The sequence below is a fragment of the Rhea americana genome, unplaced genomic scaffold (genome assembly GCF_003343005.1).
Source record: "Rhea americana isolate MKP2758 unplaced genomic scaffold, rheAme1 scaffold_444, whole genome shotgun sequence".
In the NCBI taxonomy this organism is placed as follows: domain Eukaryota; kingdom Metazoa; phylum Chordata; class Aves; order Rheiformes; family Rheidae; genus Rhea; species Rhea americana.
The window spans coordinates 262,805-276,325 of NW_028186584.1; the positions used below are offsets into that span (position 1 = coordinate 262,805).

The 13,521-nt window shown below is 51.1% G+C and overlaps 1 protein-coding gene across 1 annotated transcript; it reads right to left on the reverse strand.

The window, feature by feature from the left end:
* Positions 1–6,539: 6,539 nt before the first annotated feature.
* Positions 6,540–13,452, reverse strand: GCC1 (GRIP and coiled-coil domain containing 1). The gene is made up of 3 exons (XM_085315944.1): positions 13,314–13,452; positions 12,077–13,138; positions 6,540–10,388 (listed from the first exon to the last, which is right to left on the reverse strand). The coding sequence occupies exons 2-3, from the start codon at positions 13,121–13,123 to the stop codon at positions 9,084–9,086; spliced, it is 2,352 nt and encodes a 783-aa protein (XP_085172070.1). The 5' UTR covers positions 13,124–13,138; positions 13,314–13,452; the 3' UTR covers positions 6,540–9,083.
* Positions 13,453–13,521: the final 69 nt, after the last annotated feature.

The following is a 13,521-nucleotide window of genomic DNA, read 5'->3' on the forward strand; positions in this document are numbered from 1 at the left end:
TTAGGTTTTTCTTGGATCCATAGTGACAATCGGCAGGGCTCTCACCCATCACTGATGCTCTCATCCCCTTTGGGAAACTTTTCCCTAGGGATCCTTTAAGCCTGGCCCTGTAAAGGGCAACTCAAAGCTGCCTGCAGCTGTGCATCCATCTGCCCTATCTACAGCACATTAGAAGCTCTTGCAAAGCAAACATTTAATGAGGATGGAGTGTCGTGCAGTCAGAAACACCAGGAATGGCTACCCATCCCGGCAGCTTTTCCCATTGGATTTTGGTCTCAGCCTCATGCAAGGTCCCAGGCTTTCTAGTTCATCCATTCTCACTCACTCTGGCTCTGTTAACCGCTTCTTTCTATATTTTATCTTCTCAAATTATGTTGTTCTGACTCACWCTCAAATGATTGTCTCCTAGTGCTGTAGTGTTTTCAGTCCTTTGACAGGATAGCTCTTGTGTTCTTTGCAAATTGGAGAGCTGAAAGGATGAAAGCATTGCTGCTCCATCTGCATGCAGACTGGGAGCTCCTGCCTGTTTCTAGAGCCATGTCTCCAGCTCTGCTTTCCTCAGATGTGACTGCTGCTCCTTGTCCCCAGAACAGATGAGAGGAGCACATTGTCCCTCCTCTGAGGGATGCTTTCATCTTGTTTCTTCRTTTTCCAGCATGCTTGTTCAACCTATAGGAACTGCTTGCACTGACAGATCCTCTTACTGCTGATCTTAGAGTTAGGATTCACTTCAGACTGCTATCTTTTTCCTCTTATTTGTGCCCAACTGAATGCTTTTGGTTCTTCTGTTGTGGTTGCCATGGCTGTATTTTTTTATTTTCTCTGTCTCTCCTCAATTATGTTGCTGTTTCTTAGAGGACAAGTTTCTCTTTGGCAGTTTTTGGTACTCCAGAGACCTGGGCGCTCCTGGGAGCAGCTGTTCACCTGTTTCTATCTGTTAAGTGATGTGGGCTTTTTTTCATCTTGGCTAGTTGTTGTTTACTTTTAGCATCTTCCCATTTCAGTTGGAATTGTTGCAGCCCTACCACCATATGCCCTGATTGTGTCTGAAGTACTGTATCAGCAGGRGGTCTGCCCCAGTATTTCCCAACAGCGTTTTTCACAGAAAAGTGGCACTACTGAAGGGCCACACTTGTATTCAGCATTGTGCGATTTGCTTGACTTCTACTCTTGCAATCACCATATGCTTCTCCAGGTCTTCCTTTCCTCTGGGAGATTGATGGAGAGGGATTCAAGGACGATCCAACCTCTGCTTTGTGCCCCCCCCCCCATTCTACACCTGCCTTTATATTTCCTCYATCTCTTTATGCTCATTTCTGCTTGCATGGCTTTTGCATCCTCTGGAGTCCTAGCAGTGGGTTTGTTTTTATTTCTCCCAGCAAAGCTTGGCCTAATTATTTTCTGTCCCAGACAACTATTGGGATGAGGGCCATGCAGTAAATGCTTCTGGCATGCACCTGGTAGCCACAGGAGGCAGAGTCTTGGCGCTCCTCCCCTCGCACCATCACAGCCTWATGACTTTTATTGTGCCAAAGCGAACACCTGGTTGCACCATCCGACAGTGATTCATCCCTTAYATCCGAAGTGTGTGCACGTCCCAGTCCTGCCCTGGCACCAAACAAGTCATTTGCCTTCCTRTGTCTTGATCTGTATCAACGCGCCTTTTTGCGGGGCCCCGCAGACCAGAGGGTATGCCAGGAGCGGAGCTGGTGCACGCGTGCACGCCCGTACGTTGTGCAGCAGTCAGCACCTACCGGCTTTTTCAGTCATCTTACGGCTGCTCCTCAACACCCTGATCGTCCTTCTTCAGGTTCACAATTATTCCTCTCGACCCCGAGGCTGCCTCCCAGTGCCCTCACTGCTTCTCAGCACTCTTTCCTGACTCCTGCTAGCTATGGCCATTCTCAGCACCTTCTCTCCTCCTCCTCCTCCATGGCTTTGACTGATTTCACTCTTGCTGAGGGTACGATACGGGGGTGGAGGATGCCGTCAGTRGAACATTTCCCAGTAAAGCAGTTGTGGCAATATGCACTTTGCTTTTTCTTTTTTTTTGTCTCTCTTCCCTCTCTTTCATCTTGCAGAACTAYATATTTTTAGCTTTATGTTCCTCCCACAGTGATCATATCACATTTCCTGCATCAACCACCCATTATTATCCTTTCCATGTCCTTAGCTAGGCTTTTATGGTCCATGCATTTTTCTCTCAAGCTCCCTGATCTTCTCCCAGGCCATTCTTCTTCTCACCTCTGTTGGTAAATGCTGGTTCACATGCTTGTATTAAGCATCTGGCACCTTGGTGCTGTCCTACCCCAGCAATGTCTGGATTGAGCTTGCTATCAATTTTTAAATGACCTGAAATCCTAATCACCTCCTTGCTTCCATTTCTGGTGGTGCAAGAGTCCTGGCAGCCACCAAACAGTGAACTRCAGGGTGATGGATGAGATGCTTTCATAGCTGCACTGATGGGTGACCAGGCCTACAGTAGCCCACGGGGAAACTACAGTGTCAGCACCCGGGTGGGTGGGGTGCCTGTTCCCCACCTCCCTTCATCACAGCCGTGTGTTAGGTGTGTGCCTTGTGGGCTCTTACACCCTTCTGCTTGTTACTCGGGCTGGTTCTAATTTGATTACAGAGCTGAGAGAGAAGCATGGGCTTGGGCATGGCAGAAGACTGGGATTTGGGGGCAGAATAATCCCYGAGAGAGGTTTGTTCATCGCTTTTGATGTGGCCTTGGCCAAGAACCTTTCCCTTGAGACAGGAAGGAGACATGAGCTGCCTGRATCACCGCCCGTTTCTGTTGCTTATCTAACAGCAGCAAAGCCCTGGGGCACCTGAACCACAATATGGTTATTTATAAGCGTCTTCCCGCGAGCCCTGCTGAGACACTTGGATTGCTTTCTGGCATAAAAAGTAACACTCTAAAACAAGATGAAACAACAGGGAAACAGGTAAACATGGAGTCGAGTGAGGAGGAAAAGTGTTTTGTCAAGTAGGCAGAAGCAGCTTTTGAGGACCCACAAAGAGCCACCACCTTCCCTGGATGAGTCACAGTCGATGTTCAGTTACTGGAAAGCTTAGGGATTTCCAAACTGCACSCAGGCCACCAGCCTCCTCGCGTCGTCTGGGTGCGCGCGAGCCTGAAAGGGGCTGCTGCGGCCGCCAGGCCGGGAGCTCGCCGGCGGCTGGAGTCGTTCCTGGTGGAGCAGAGGAGAGTCCTCGTTCTAGAGGGAGTCTGCATGAAAGCATAGCGCGGTGCAGCGGTGACAGGCTCTTGGTGCTCTTCCCTCCGCACAGCAGCTTGCTTTGAGACCGTGCTGAGCATTTGAGAGCGCCGTGAGCTGCATGTCACCCCCACCCCGGGGCTCCTCCAGAGATGGGGGAAGAGAGCAGCGCCCGCAGGAAGAGCGAGCTGTGGAGTCCTGGCCCCTGCAAAAGCACCACAGTTGGGGACTTAGCTGCGCAGCAAACAGGAAACCGCAGAGTCGCTCTCTCGTGCGGCAGCTGCTGATGATTTTACTGTCTGTGTTCAGCAGCCCCCCGGGGTAGTTGGGCTTCAGCAGGGAGCAGCAAACTTGCCACGATGGCAGAGTCATTGCAGCCCCTGCCCCTTTCCATYGCAAAGCTGCACGGCAGGGTCAGCCCAGAGCTGAGGGCTCGTTGCTCAGACGTCGCGGGTGTGAGGCGCCCTGTGCTGCCGTAGACGGGCCAGGGGGACTGCCAGATGTGCAAATTCTGCTGCAGCCTGGGGCAAATGAAGTGACCAGGAGCTGGGGGAGCCTAAGGAATTGCCCCCAAGGAGTCATCGCAGAAGGGCTCGAGGCCTCTCTGGTGCCACAGGGAGGGTCTCTTACCTGCTGCCTCCTGACGGAAGTTTTGTCTCAGCCAACTGTAGACCAGGCTGTGCAGAAACCCCCGGAGGGACGTGGTCAGGGCCTGCAAGTGAGCAGGCTGGCGAGGGTGRTGCTCATGTCTGCAGCCGGACAGCCTCGCAGCACAAGAGCACCGCAAACCCAGCGCTGGAGAGGAGCTGCGTTGGACCAGGGCGAAGGCAGGGCGACGAGGGGGAAGGAGCTGCCCTTCCTCTTCTTTTGGAACGGACGACGCCAGGACGCTCGGCCACGAGCGCAAGGGAAGGGTTGGTTGCGAGGCCCGCGCTGCGGGGCTGGCGCCGCGCGCAGACACGCACAAACTCCGGTACAAGCGCCCCCACCGCAGGGGAGAGGGTGCTGGCGCGAGACCTCGCCGCGCCGGGCTCGCTGGCCCGGGCACCCCGGCCTGAGCCRCCAGGACTTCTCAGGCCCTGCTGAGACCCATCAGGTCTCAGCAATAAATACCATGCCTTAAAACGTCTTACAGTCGGGCGCGCAGGCGAGGATCACCGAACTACGGAAAATCCAGGCTCAGCCCTGCTCCCGTCTGCTTCTGCTTGAACGCGGAGTCCACGCTCATCGCAGGACATCACCTAACACCACCCCGACACGAAGTGGAACATGTCACACACTCTCCCATGGGTGCTGCACACCCATCTCCAGAGACACTCGTTTTCTGAACAATCCAAAAGAGCGGTCAAATTCACAAGCTGAAACATTTAGTTTTGTGTCTGTTCAAGCRCAGCACTAACAGCACCAGAGAGCAAGTAAACACTGGCCAAGCTGTACTTGCCCTCAGTCCGGTCTTTGGGCTCCGCTGGACCCCAGCACCGTGGACGAGGGGCCATCAGCAAGCAAAACTAAGCTGCAAATACTCTAGGTTTATTTAGGAGAGTTTTGGCTAAATGATGAGAGGAAAGAGGGAGGGAGGAATGCAGGGTCTGAGGGTCTGAGAGGGTGGAAAGATGGAGGACCAGGGAAAGGAACTGTGCTAGGAGAATTGCACCAAGCTCACAGCAAGGCCAAAGACTTGACTTTGGTGCTGCTGCTGCTGGAGATGTTCCACCTACAGCTTCCAGCCATCTCCTCTCCAACTGCTCCCTTCTTCCACTGCTACRTGAGGATAAGTATTTAAGGAGCATTTACTCTTTAAATGCAGCYGGTCACTGTCCAGCAGCTCTGCCTGCACCGTGTCCCATTCAGCGTGGGTCCAGCTGGACCCCATCTGCTCCCTTCCTCGCTACCACTGCTGCTGCTGCAACCTCCCTGCCAGCCCGTCTCTCTCCAGCCTCGCTGGCATTTTTTCTCCCCAGGATTGAAGGAGAAACACAGGCCTGCGAGCGGGGAAGAGAGATCTCACAGTGGTCTTGGGACAGCAGAGCCAGTCCTCCTGCACTCAACCATCCCAAAATCACCACCACTTGGGGGCTCTGCGGGGTTATTTTATTTTCTAGACATGTTCCTCCAGGAAATTTTTCGGGTGAGGWGAGAGCAGAGACCCCTTCTCTTACCCGCTCAGTGACGGCCAGAGCAGCAGGAAGCTCTTGCAGTAACGCTCACGTTCGATTGCAGCAGGGCAGGATTTTGAACAGTCCCTGCCATTTCAGAGGCACCACCTGGTGCAAGCTTGCCAAAGGGACCCCAGAGAACCAGCTGTTCTCAGCAGATCCCTCGGCAGAGCCAAGAGCTGCTTCAAAGCCAAGAGGCCCCAGAGCAAACGCTCCCTGGAACAAGCACTCCAATTTCTATCCAGTTGCAGCATGTGGCTCCCGTGTGTGACAAACGGGCCGATGTTCCCTCTGCCAGCGCTCTCAGCGTCTGCATGGAGACAATTTGAGTGCCAGCCTTCCAGCACGAGGAATTGCTCACCACTTGGCTTCTTCATCTCTTTCCAAGACCTCCAGCAGGCATCGATTCTGCCTGGGGCATTTTTCCCTGAGTGTTTTTTGAGGTGAAACTGGCACCAGAGGTTGCAGGAGCTGTCAGCRGCAACAGAACGGCAGACAGCTCCTTGCGAGCCAGCATGCTGCCCTCTGGCTTTAGGGAGACGAGATTTATGGAGCAARCTCCATGGAACTTGGCCACTGACAGGACAAGCACTGCCTGCGCAGCATTAAAAGGGTAAAAACTCTGTTGTGTTTAGCTGCTGAAGCTCTCTGCAAGTCCCAGGCACTTGAACCACGYGGGCGCTCGCAGCCCTCCGGCCCCCGTGGTTGAGGTGCTGTGAGACAGGGGAGGGCACAGCCGGCTGGAGAGCCCCGCTCGGCCCCTGCGGCCGGGCTGGAGCCTGCTCCTCCGTGGGAACGGCCAGGCGTGCTGTGCCCATCACCTCACGTGGGCCTGCTGGCAGCAGTGGCTGCGGCAGAGACGACACCAGCGCGAGCGGCACGTACTCCCCGCTGAACAAGGAGGCTCACTGGGCTGGAGAGGAGACAGCTAAACCAGYCTGCGCGAGGCAGCATTAGCCTGTGAAGCTCCAGCACCGTGCAGACACGCAGCAGCTCACTGCTGAGAAACCGTCCAGGCTGTGCAGGCTGCCAGGCCTCTCCCCAGAGCACTRCTGGCTCTTCCACCCCACTGGAGAGCTGCAAAATTAATGCATTCGTTAACTCTGTTCCAGGACTTGCAAGAAGATTGAGGATTGTTAAAACAAGATTTAATACCACTGTCTGCGAACACCTTCCCTGTACTCTGGGACTGGGAAGTTGTGCTTTGGAATCTAAGCTTTTATTAAAAACAAAGCAAGTGCATAAAAACAAAACTCAAGTGACATTTTTGCCTACRTAAATGAGAAAGCTCCAGAAGCTTCAAAAAAAGCACAGTCTCCATTCCCAGGCTGCAGGCAACCACACAACATCTCTAAAAGTAAAATGTCCCTCTCTGGTTTCAAGAGCAGCGACCATTTAAATACCAGCATAAGCACTTCCTAATGGGCATTCTTCCAGGAGATCCAGCCAGCACAACTCTTCKGGCCTTCCAGAGACGCTCCTTCCCATTTCTGCTAACTTAATCTCAACCGGCTAACACTGGAAACGCAATACCAAGTATGCTCATATTTTTGTCTTGACCTTCCTCACGCGAGGTAAAACTGCCCTGCAGTGCCAAGAAGCACAGGCACCCTGCCCTGGATTTCGGACGAGTTAGTTAAGCCCAGCGCTCACCACCCAAGCTGCGGTGAGATGCAGCATTGCCCCTCGGGCCACGAGTCCCGCCTGGGAACAGACTCTGGCTCACAGCACCAAGCCCTGAGGTTTCACAGCTACTCTCGTTTCAGGTCTCGCTGTTTCAGACACCACGCGGTGCCCCGGGGCAGCAGGCCCAGCGGTGCCGCCAAGCCCGGCGGCCCGGGCAGCGGGAGGGATGCAGCATCCCACGGTCCCAGTCCCGGGAACTGGGCGACCAGCGGGTGCCCTCTAGCGGCCCCACACCCCAGCACCCACGGGCTCAGCCAGCCCGAGAGGGGGGAAGGAAGGCGACGGGATGCCAGCAGAGCTGATCCAATTCGCTGGCTCTTAGCACACGCTAACACAGGCTTTGCACCACGAAACATCCATCCCCAACGCGTTCTTCTCCAGCCAGGTGGCCACGGGGCAACTGCGGCCCTTGAGCCACCTAGGCACAGAGCTCAAACAGAAGTCACATTCCTACTGCGAAGAGGAGGGAAGAGGAGTTGGCACCTGCCAACGCCRGTCCCGCACACAGCCAGCTAGCTGCCTTCCCCGGACAGGGCACAGGAGGAGCCAGCTTCCCCCGCGCTCTCACAACTGCACGGCGCAGGTCCCTGAGGTGAATCTCACTCACYGACCTTTCTCACACAGCACCAATATTCAAAACACACACTGCGGTTTTCTATCCAGTCTTGCAACACTCATAAAATGCATAGTCTAACCCTTTTTCATTGAGTCAGGGCATTCAACTCAATCGTTCTTGGGTCTAAGAAGTCAGGACCTGGTAGCTCCTGAGTACAGCTGCCTAGAAAAGGAATGCCACTTCTTCCTAACGGTGGGCTTACAGTGGTTCACCAAAACCAGAGGCGTTCCCAGGTGTTCTGGCTTCCTTCCTGCCAAGCTCAGTAATTCCCAAGAAAATTATTCAAGAATCTCAGGGTTTATGCAGCAGCAGGCCACACCTTCATCCATGCACAAGTGCTTATTACAAACCATACTTCACTGGTAGGTTCAGTACACACWTGCTCCCAGAGTTACTTTCTGCCCTTTACAACTGCTTTCTTCTTTCAATCTAAGCATGAAAAATGCCTTGTTCTTCCCAAAACCACATTGAAGAGCATCTGAAACATCACTGAAACTCCAAAAGGCTTAGAAAATGACTGTTAAAGGATCAGTTTGTCTATTTTAGCCTTTCCTCGGCTAGATTTCTGTAATATCCCAGTTCTCACGTCAAAAAGGGTTAGAAAGTTTGGACATCTATTTTAATACAACGGGTACATAGCACCTTTTGGGTTGAAATGGTGTGAAAGAACTGCTTGCTCCTTTACAGTTACAAGGGTTTGAAATGTTAAATACTTAGAATATCTTCCTTCCCTCCTTCTCGGGAAACATACGTAACTGCTCCGAGAGCATCCTTCATCAGTAGTGAGAGTGCACCTTAACACAGAGCGTCACAGGGTGATCCTCAGCGCTATGAGGAACTGCTGTACCCACTCATACAAATTTAGCTCTAGGTAGCAAAACTTCTTTTGAAATTTCTCAAGATTTTCTGCATTTGGAGGATGTTGGTAGTTAAGATTCACCCTTCTTGCAGGTTTTCAGTTCTGCAGGTTATGTAATCTTAGCACTGTATCAAATGCCCCCCCTTTTTTTTTAATATATTTGGAATCACAAGCCTTTCTGGAGCTTTAAGATACAAGCAAGTTTCACCCTAATAGGGCTCCCCAACCTATGCCTGAAACGAAAAGATTTTTTTTTTAAAGTTGATTAAAAAAGCATCACTATCTTCGAAAAAAAATAAATCTTTTTTAAATCAAGTTCTTATTCAGAGCGAACTCTCACACCCAAGAGCACTGTGATCGTACTGGAATAGTTGGAATAACTCTAGATTAGTGCTAATAGCACTATTTTAAGCCCAATTCTTTTCCAAAAGCTCTCTGCTTCGTTGCGTGTGATTGGAAAGAGCTTACCCACAAATGATTTGGTCTTAGATAATAATCAGAAACATGTTATTATAGAAAAGCAGCTATGAGTAAAAACTACCATCTCATCTCTTCCCAGAAAGCCACCAGCTACTGTAAGCTGACTGTTTTGTAATAGTTTGCTTTTCTTCTGGGCTGAAATGCAGAATMGTTAATATAGCAGTTAAAGTCTGCTGGCGACCAAGAGAATCTGGCAGCGTCAAAAATCTATAGACAATGTTCTTGAGGTATTCTAAGTTGGCTCCCTCTCTGCTCTTATCTCTGAAATTCTTCTGRATTTCGTTCTGAAGCATGGACACCTCTTCCCGGTGCTTCTCCTCTTCAGTCAGGATCTTCTCTTGGAGCTGATGAACTTCCATTTCCAGTTTRTGCTTCTGCTTCCTCAGTGCTACAATTTCCACCTCTTTGCGAGCAAGCTGCTCTGCGTACAAGAAGAAGGTGGGCTCACTGGTGGCAGCGAGATGAAGAGCCTGGGGGAGATTCTCTGAAGAATCGTTACCCGGTGAGTCATTGCTGGTATCATGAGTCCCTGATGCTAGATAGTTTTTGGGTCCTTGAAGCCCGTAAGGCAATGTGACAGATCTCAGCTGCTCCAGCTCTTGGTCCTTTTCTGCCAGGACAGCCAGTGCTCGGTCTCGCTGTTTGCGCATTTCTTCCTCCAGCTTCAGTGTCTGTTCCCTGTAGTCCAGCTGGCATCGCTCTAATTCCTGCCTGTGACTTTGCTGCAGCAGAGACAACTCTTGCTTCTTTGCTTCCATATCTTGCTGGTGCTGCTTTTCCATTTCTTCAGAAGAGAGCCGAAGTACAACGTATTTCTCTTTCAGATCAGCCAGCTGCTCTTGAGCTTCCTCCAGTTCTTTAGCCAGATTGCCATCTTTGGCTGACTTGTTCTTGAGAACCACTTGTGCCCTCATCTTATACCTTTCAAATTCTTCTTTCAGCTGCTTTAGCTCCTGCTGATAGTACAAAGCAGTGGCCTTCTCGCCGTCCCCAGTCTCAGTGCCCTTCGGCAGCTCCAGCTCACACAGCTTCTCAATGTCCAGTGCTGGCTGACTCTTCTTAGCTGCTGCCTGAAGTAGCTTCTTCAGCTTCTCCATTTTATCCTTTAGCACATTAATGTCAAGGTTCGTTTCCTCTATGTGAATATCAGCGGGAGATCGGCTGGACGCAGCAATGGCCAGAGTTTTGTTCTCCAGGTCTAACTGCACAATGCGGTCCTTCAGCTTCTGAATGATCGTCTGGTCTTTCTGCTTGGCTTTTTCGTAAGCGCCAAGTAGTTCGGACACTTCGGAGACCTGGCCCTCCAAACTGGCCACTCGCCGCTCCTCCATCTGGGCATGCTGGCGGAGCTGCTCCTCTGCCTGTGCAGTCTGAGAGCAAGGAGACACAGAAGGGTTAGGTTACTTCAATACTCTGTGCAGGAGCTCTGCAGTTAACCCAGAGGCTTAACTCTGCTCTGATGAGTTCCAAGCAAGGGCTGAGCCATCCTTTCCCCCAAAATCCTGTACAAGCAACCATACTGACTTGCCTGTCTTAAAAATAGAAATTCAAGGATAAAAGAAACCAAAGGCATTTTTGTTTTTACTCCCTGTTCTCCGGAATTCCTGTTAGCAGTGTTATCTGTATTTCTACAGGTTGGGGGTGGAAGGAAGTCGGGAAATGCACACTCATGTCACAGCCTGATACTGGATTTTTAAAAACGCACATGTGCTTTAAAACTCTCATACATCTAAATGCAATGTATTTAAATGGCATGCTTTGCTGCACTGATATTAACATAATTCAGTGGCTCCTGAGTAACTACAGCAAACACCTACTACCCACAGTTTTTATGGCTATCGAGATCCAATCATCTAACAGAACATTTGAATGGCAGCATTTGACAATCACCATCACAAATTAAAGCATAACTGCAGTCAGATCATCGTCACCTCTGTCAGAGAGAACCTGTTACAGATAACATCTCAAAAGAGGCAAACTGTGTGAAATCAGCCCAGTCGCTAATTAAACACTTCAGATTAGAAGGGAGAAAACTTGTTCCAGACTGGGTGATGACGAGGATACCATTCCAGAGTGCTTCCAGATGCAAATTCAGTTAGTGGTGCCAAACTCCCGAGTGCACTGCCCCACAACCCACAGTTACTACAACCCACAGAGGAACTACAGGTTCCTCTTTTACATCACATGCCTTGTTCTAGCTCTTCTCTCCCCCAACATGCATACAGGCAAGAGCCGTTTACTCATATTCACCCTTCTTCTTTCCCCAGAGCTCTTCAAGCTTCACTGAAAAGTAACCCCAGGGCCTTCAATAGCACAGAGCACAGAGCTCCCAAATCAGTTTATGTAGTTCCCATCAGCAAAGATGGGCTGTCACCTTTAGCTGCACAGCATCTTTCACAATGGATCAGACAAGAACCTCTGCAGTTTGATAGCTTTTGTCACAGAAGCTGTGAAATTCACAGAAATCTCTCATCAGCCTGCTGTAGAATAGGAAAGGGAAAGATGGTTTTATGACTTCAACAAGCAAGTAGTGCAGGCCCTGAAGATGAAAGGCCTTATTTGATATTAATCTCAACACCCATAGAAAGTTCTATCGATTTACGTGGCATTATATTAGAAGCTATTTCCTTTCATGAGCTACAGTAATTGTACCCTGCATTGCCCTTAAATACTTTGCAAGGGCAAGACCACATCCATTGCCATAGTGGGTCTGAGCAAAGGTCCCTCCTCCCAGTCCCAGCCGCTGTCACGCCAATGACAACGTGTTCAGAACCAAACGATGCTCTAGAGGATAAATACAGCGTAATCACCTCCTAAAGGCTGCCCCCTGCTTAGGATGACTTACACACTGAATCACAAGCAGCCTTTATTTTCCTCAGGGAATACTGTCTCATCAAATAAAGCCATGGCATTCTTATTTATTTCCAACCTTTTAGACTTTGCAAGTCTGGGTCAGGAAAGGGGAATATGTGCTACTCCAGTCTAATTACAAACCCTGCCCCAACCGCTCCTGATACAGCTCAGAGTAAGCTGTTCTAGCGCACAGCCAGGAAATTACCTTTCTCATCTCTTGCAACAGCTGCACTTGGAAGTGATTCTTGAGATTGGCCATCTCCTCCTGCAGATCCTGTATCCGTGGGTCTGGTTTGTTGTTCTCTTCCTGCACAGCTTGCAGCTCTCTCCTCAGGTCTTCTACCTCCTGGCTCAGCTGCCTGATCTGCAGTTCATAGCCCTCTGCACGGTCAGCCATGCATACCCTCCCAGCCAACAGCTCCCTGGTCTCCTCCAGCTTTAGCTCTACGTCCTGGCGTGAAGTCCTCTCACTCTGGAGCAGCTTCTGCAGCTCTCGTAGCATAACAGCATGGTCACTCTGTTCTTGGGCTCGGTCATGCTGCTGGGTGATCAGACGGGCTTTGGTCTCYGCTAACTGTTCCTGGACAGACCTCAGCTCTGTCTCCAATTTGTCTCTCTCATCCTCTGCTTTCTTAAAGGCATCATCCAGGTCCTGCTTCATCTTCTTCTTGTCTGCTTGATAAGAAGCTTCCATGCGGGATTTCTCCTGTGTGACTGTGGACAGAGCACTAGTCAAGGTGGCCAGCTGAGTCTTCAGCTGGAGCACTCTTTTATCAATCTCACCGGCAGATGATGGCACATCCCCACTGCTTGTGCTGATGCCGTTCTCTGAACCACTTGTCTCCTCTGATTTAAGAGAGGAGGGAGCAGCCGCAGCCTTATCATCCTCAGTTCCTGGTTCACCTTTGGTACTGGCCAGACTGGCAGCTGTGTCTGCACTGGTAGCTGTTCCCCCGCTATCCTCGCTGTGAACAGAACTCCTGTCATCAGCAGAATCGGCAAAGGAAGAGCTGGAGCTAGCCACAGATACAGGGTGAGCCCCACTCAAGCYAATGTCTGCCTCATGAGACACAGATAATACTTTCAAGCTAGCTTCCAATGCCTCTTTTTCTTTGAGTAAGCTCTTGTAGGCTCTGACAACATCCTTCAGCCGAGCCTGGTACTGAAGAAGCTGCTTTTTCTGCAGCTCAATAGTCTCTAGAAGATCTTTTTTACTTGGGCCACCTCCAAAGTTCATGCCAAACTTCTCCATGATGCCTTGTGCAATCTGAAATGAGAAAACCAGTGCAAAGGCTAAACAAACAGCAAAAATCTATTTATGATTAACAGGAGCAGGTTGCTCACCAGGACCATCACGCCGAGCCCCCCTGAGGACACCATACAGTTAACGGCTCTGTACCAGAACAGAGCAGGAAATACACCGGGCTGCTGTTAAGACCCACCGAAGGGCTGCAGCTGGCAGGGACCTCTGGGGAGCGCCCGGTCCAGCCCCCGGTCCAGCCCCCGGCTCAGGCAGGGCCACGCAGAGCGGCCTGCGCCGGACGGTGCCCAGCCCGGTTGGGACATCTCCCCCCGCTCCCCTTCGAGCCCGCTGCCTCTCGGCCCACGGCGCGCGGAGCCGCCCGCCCTGCCCGCCAGGGGCTGCGCCTG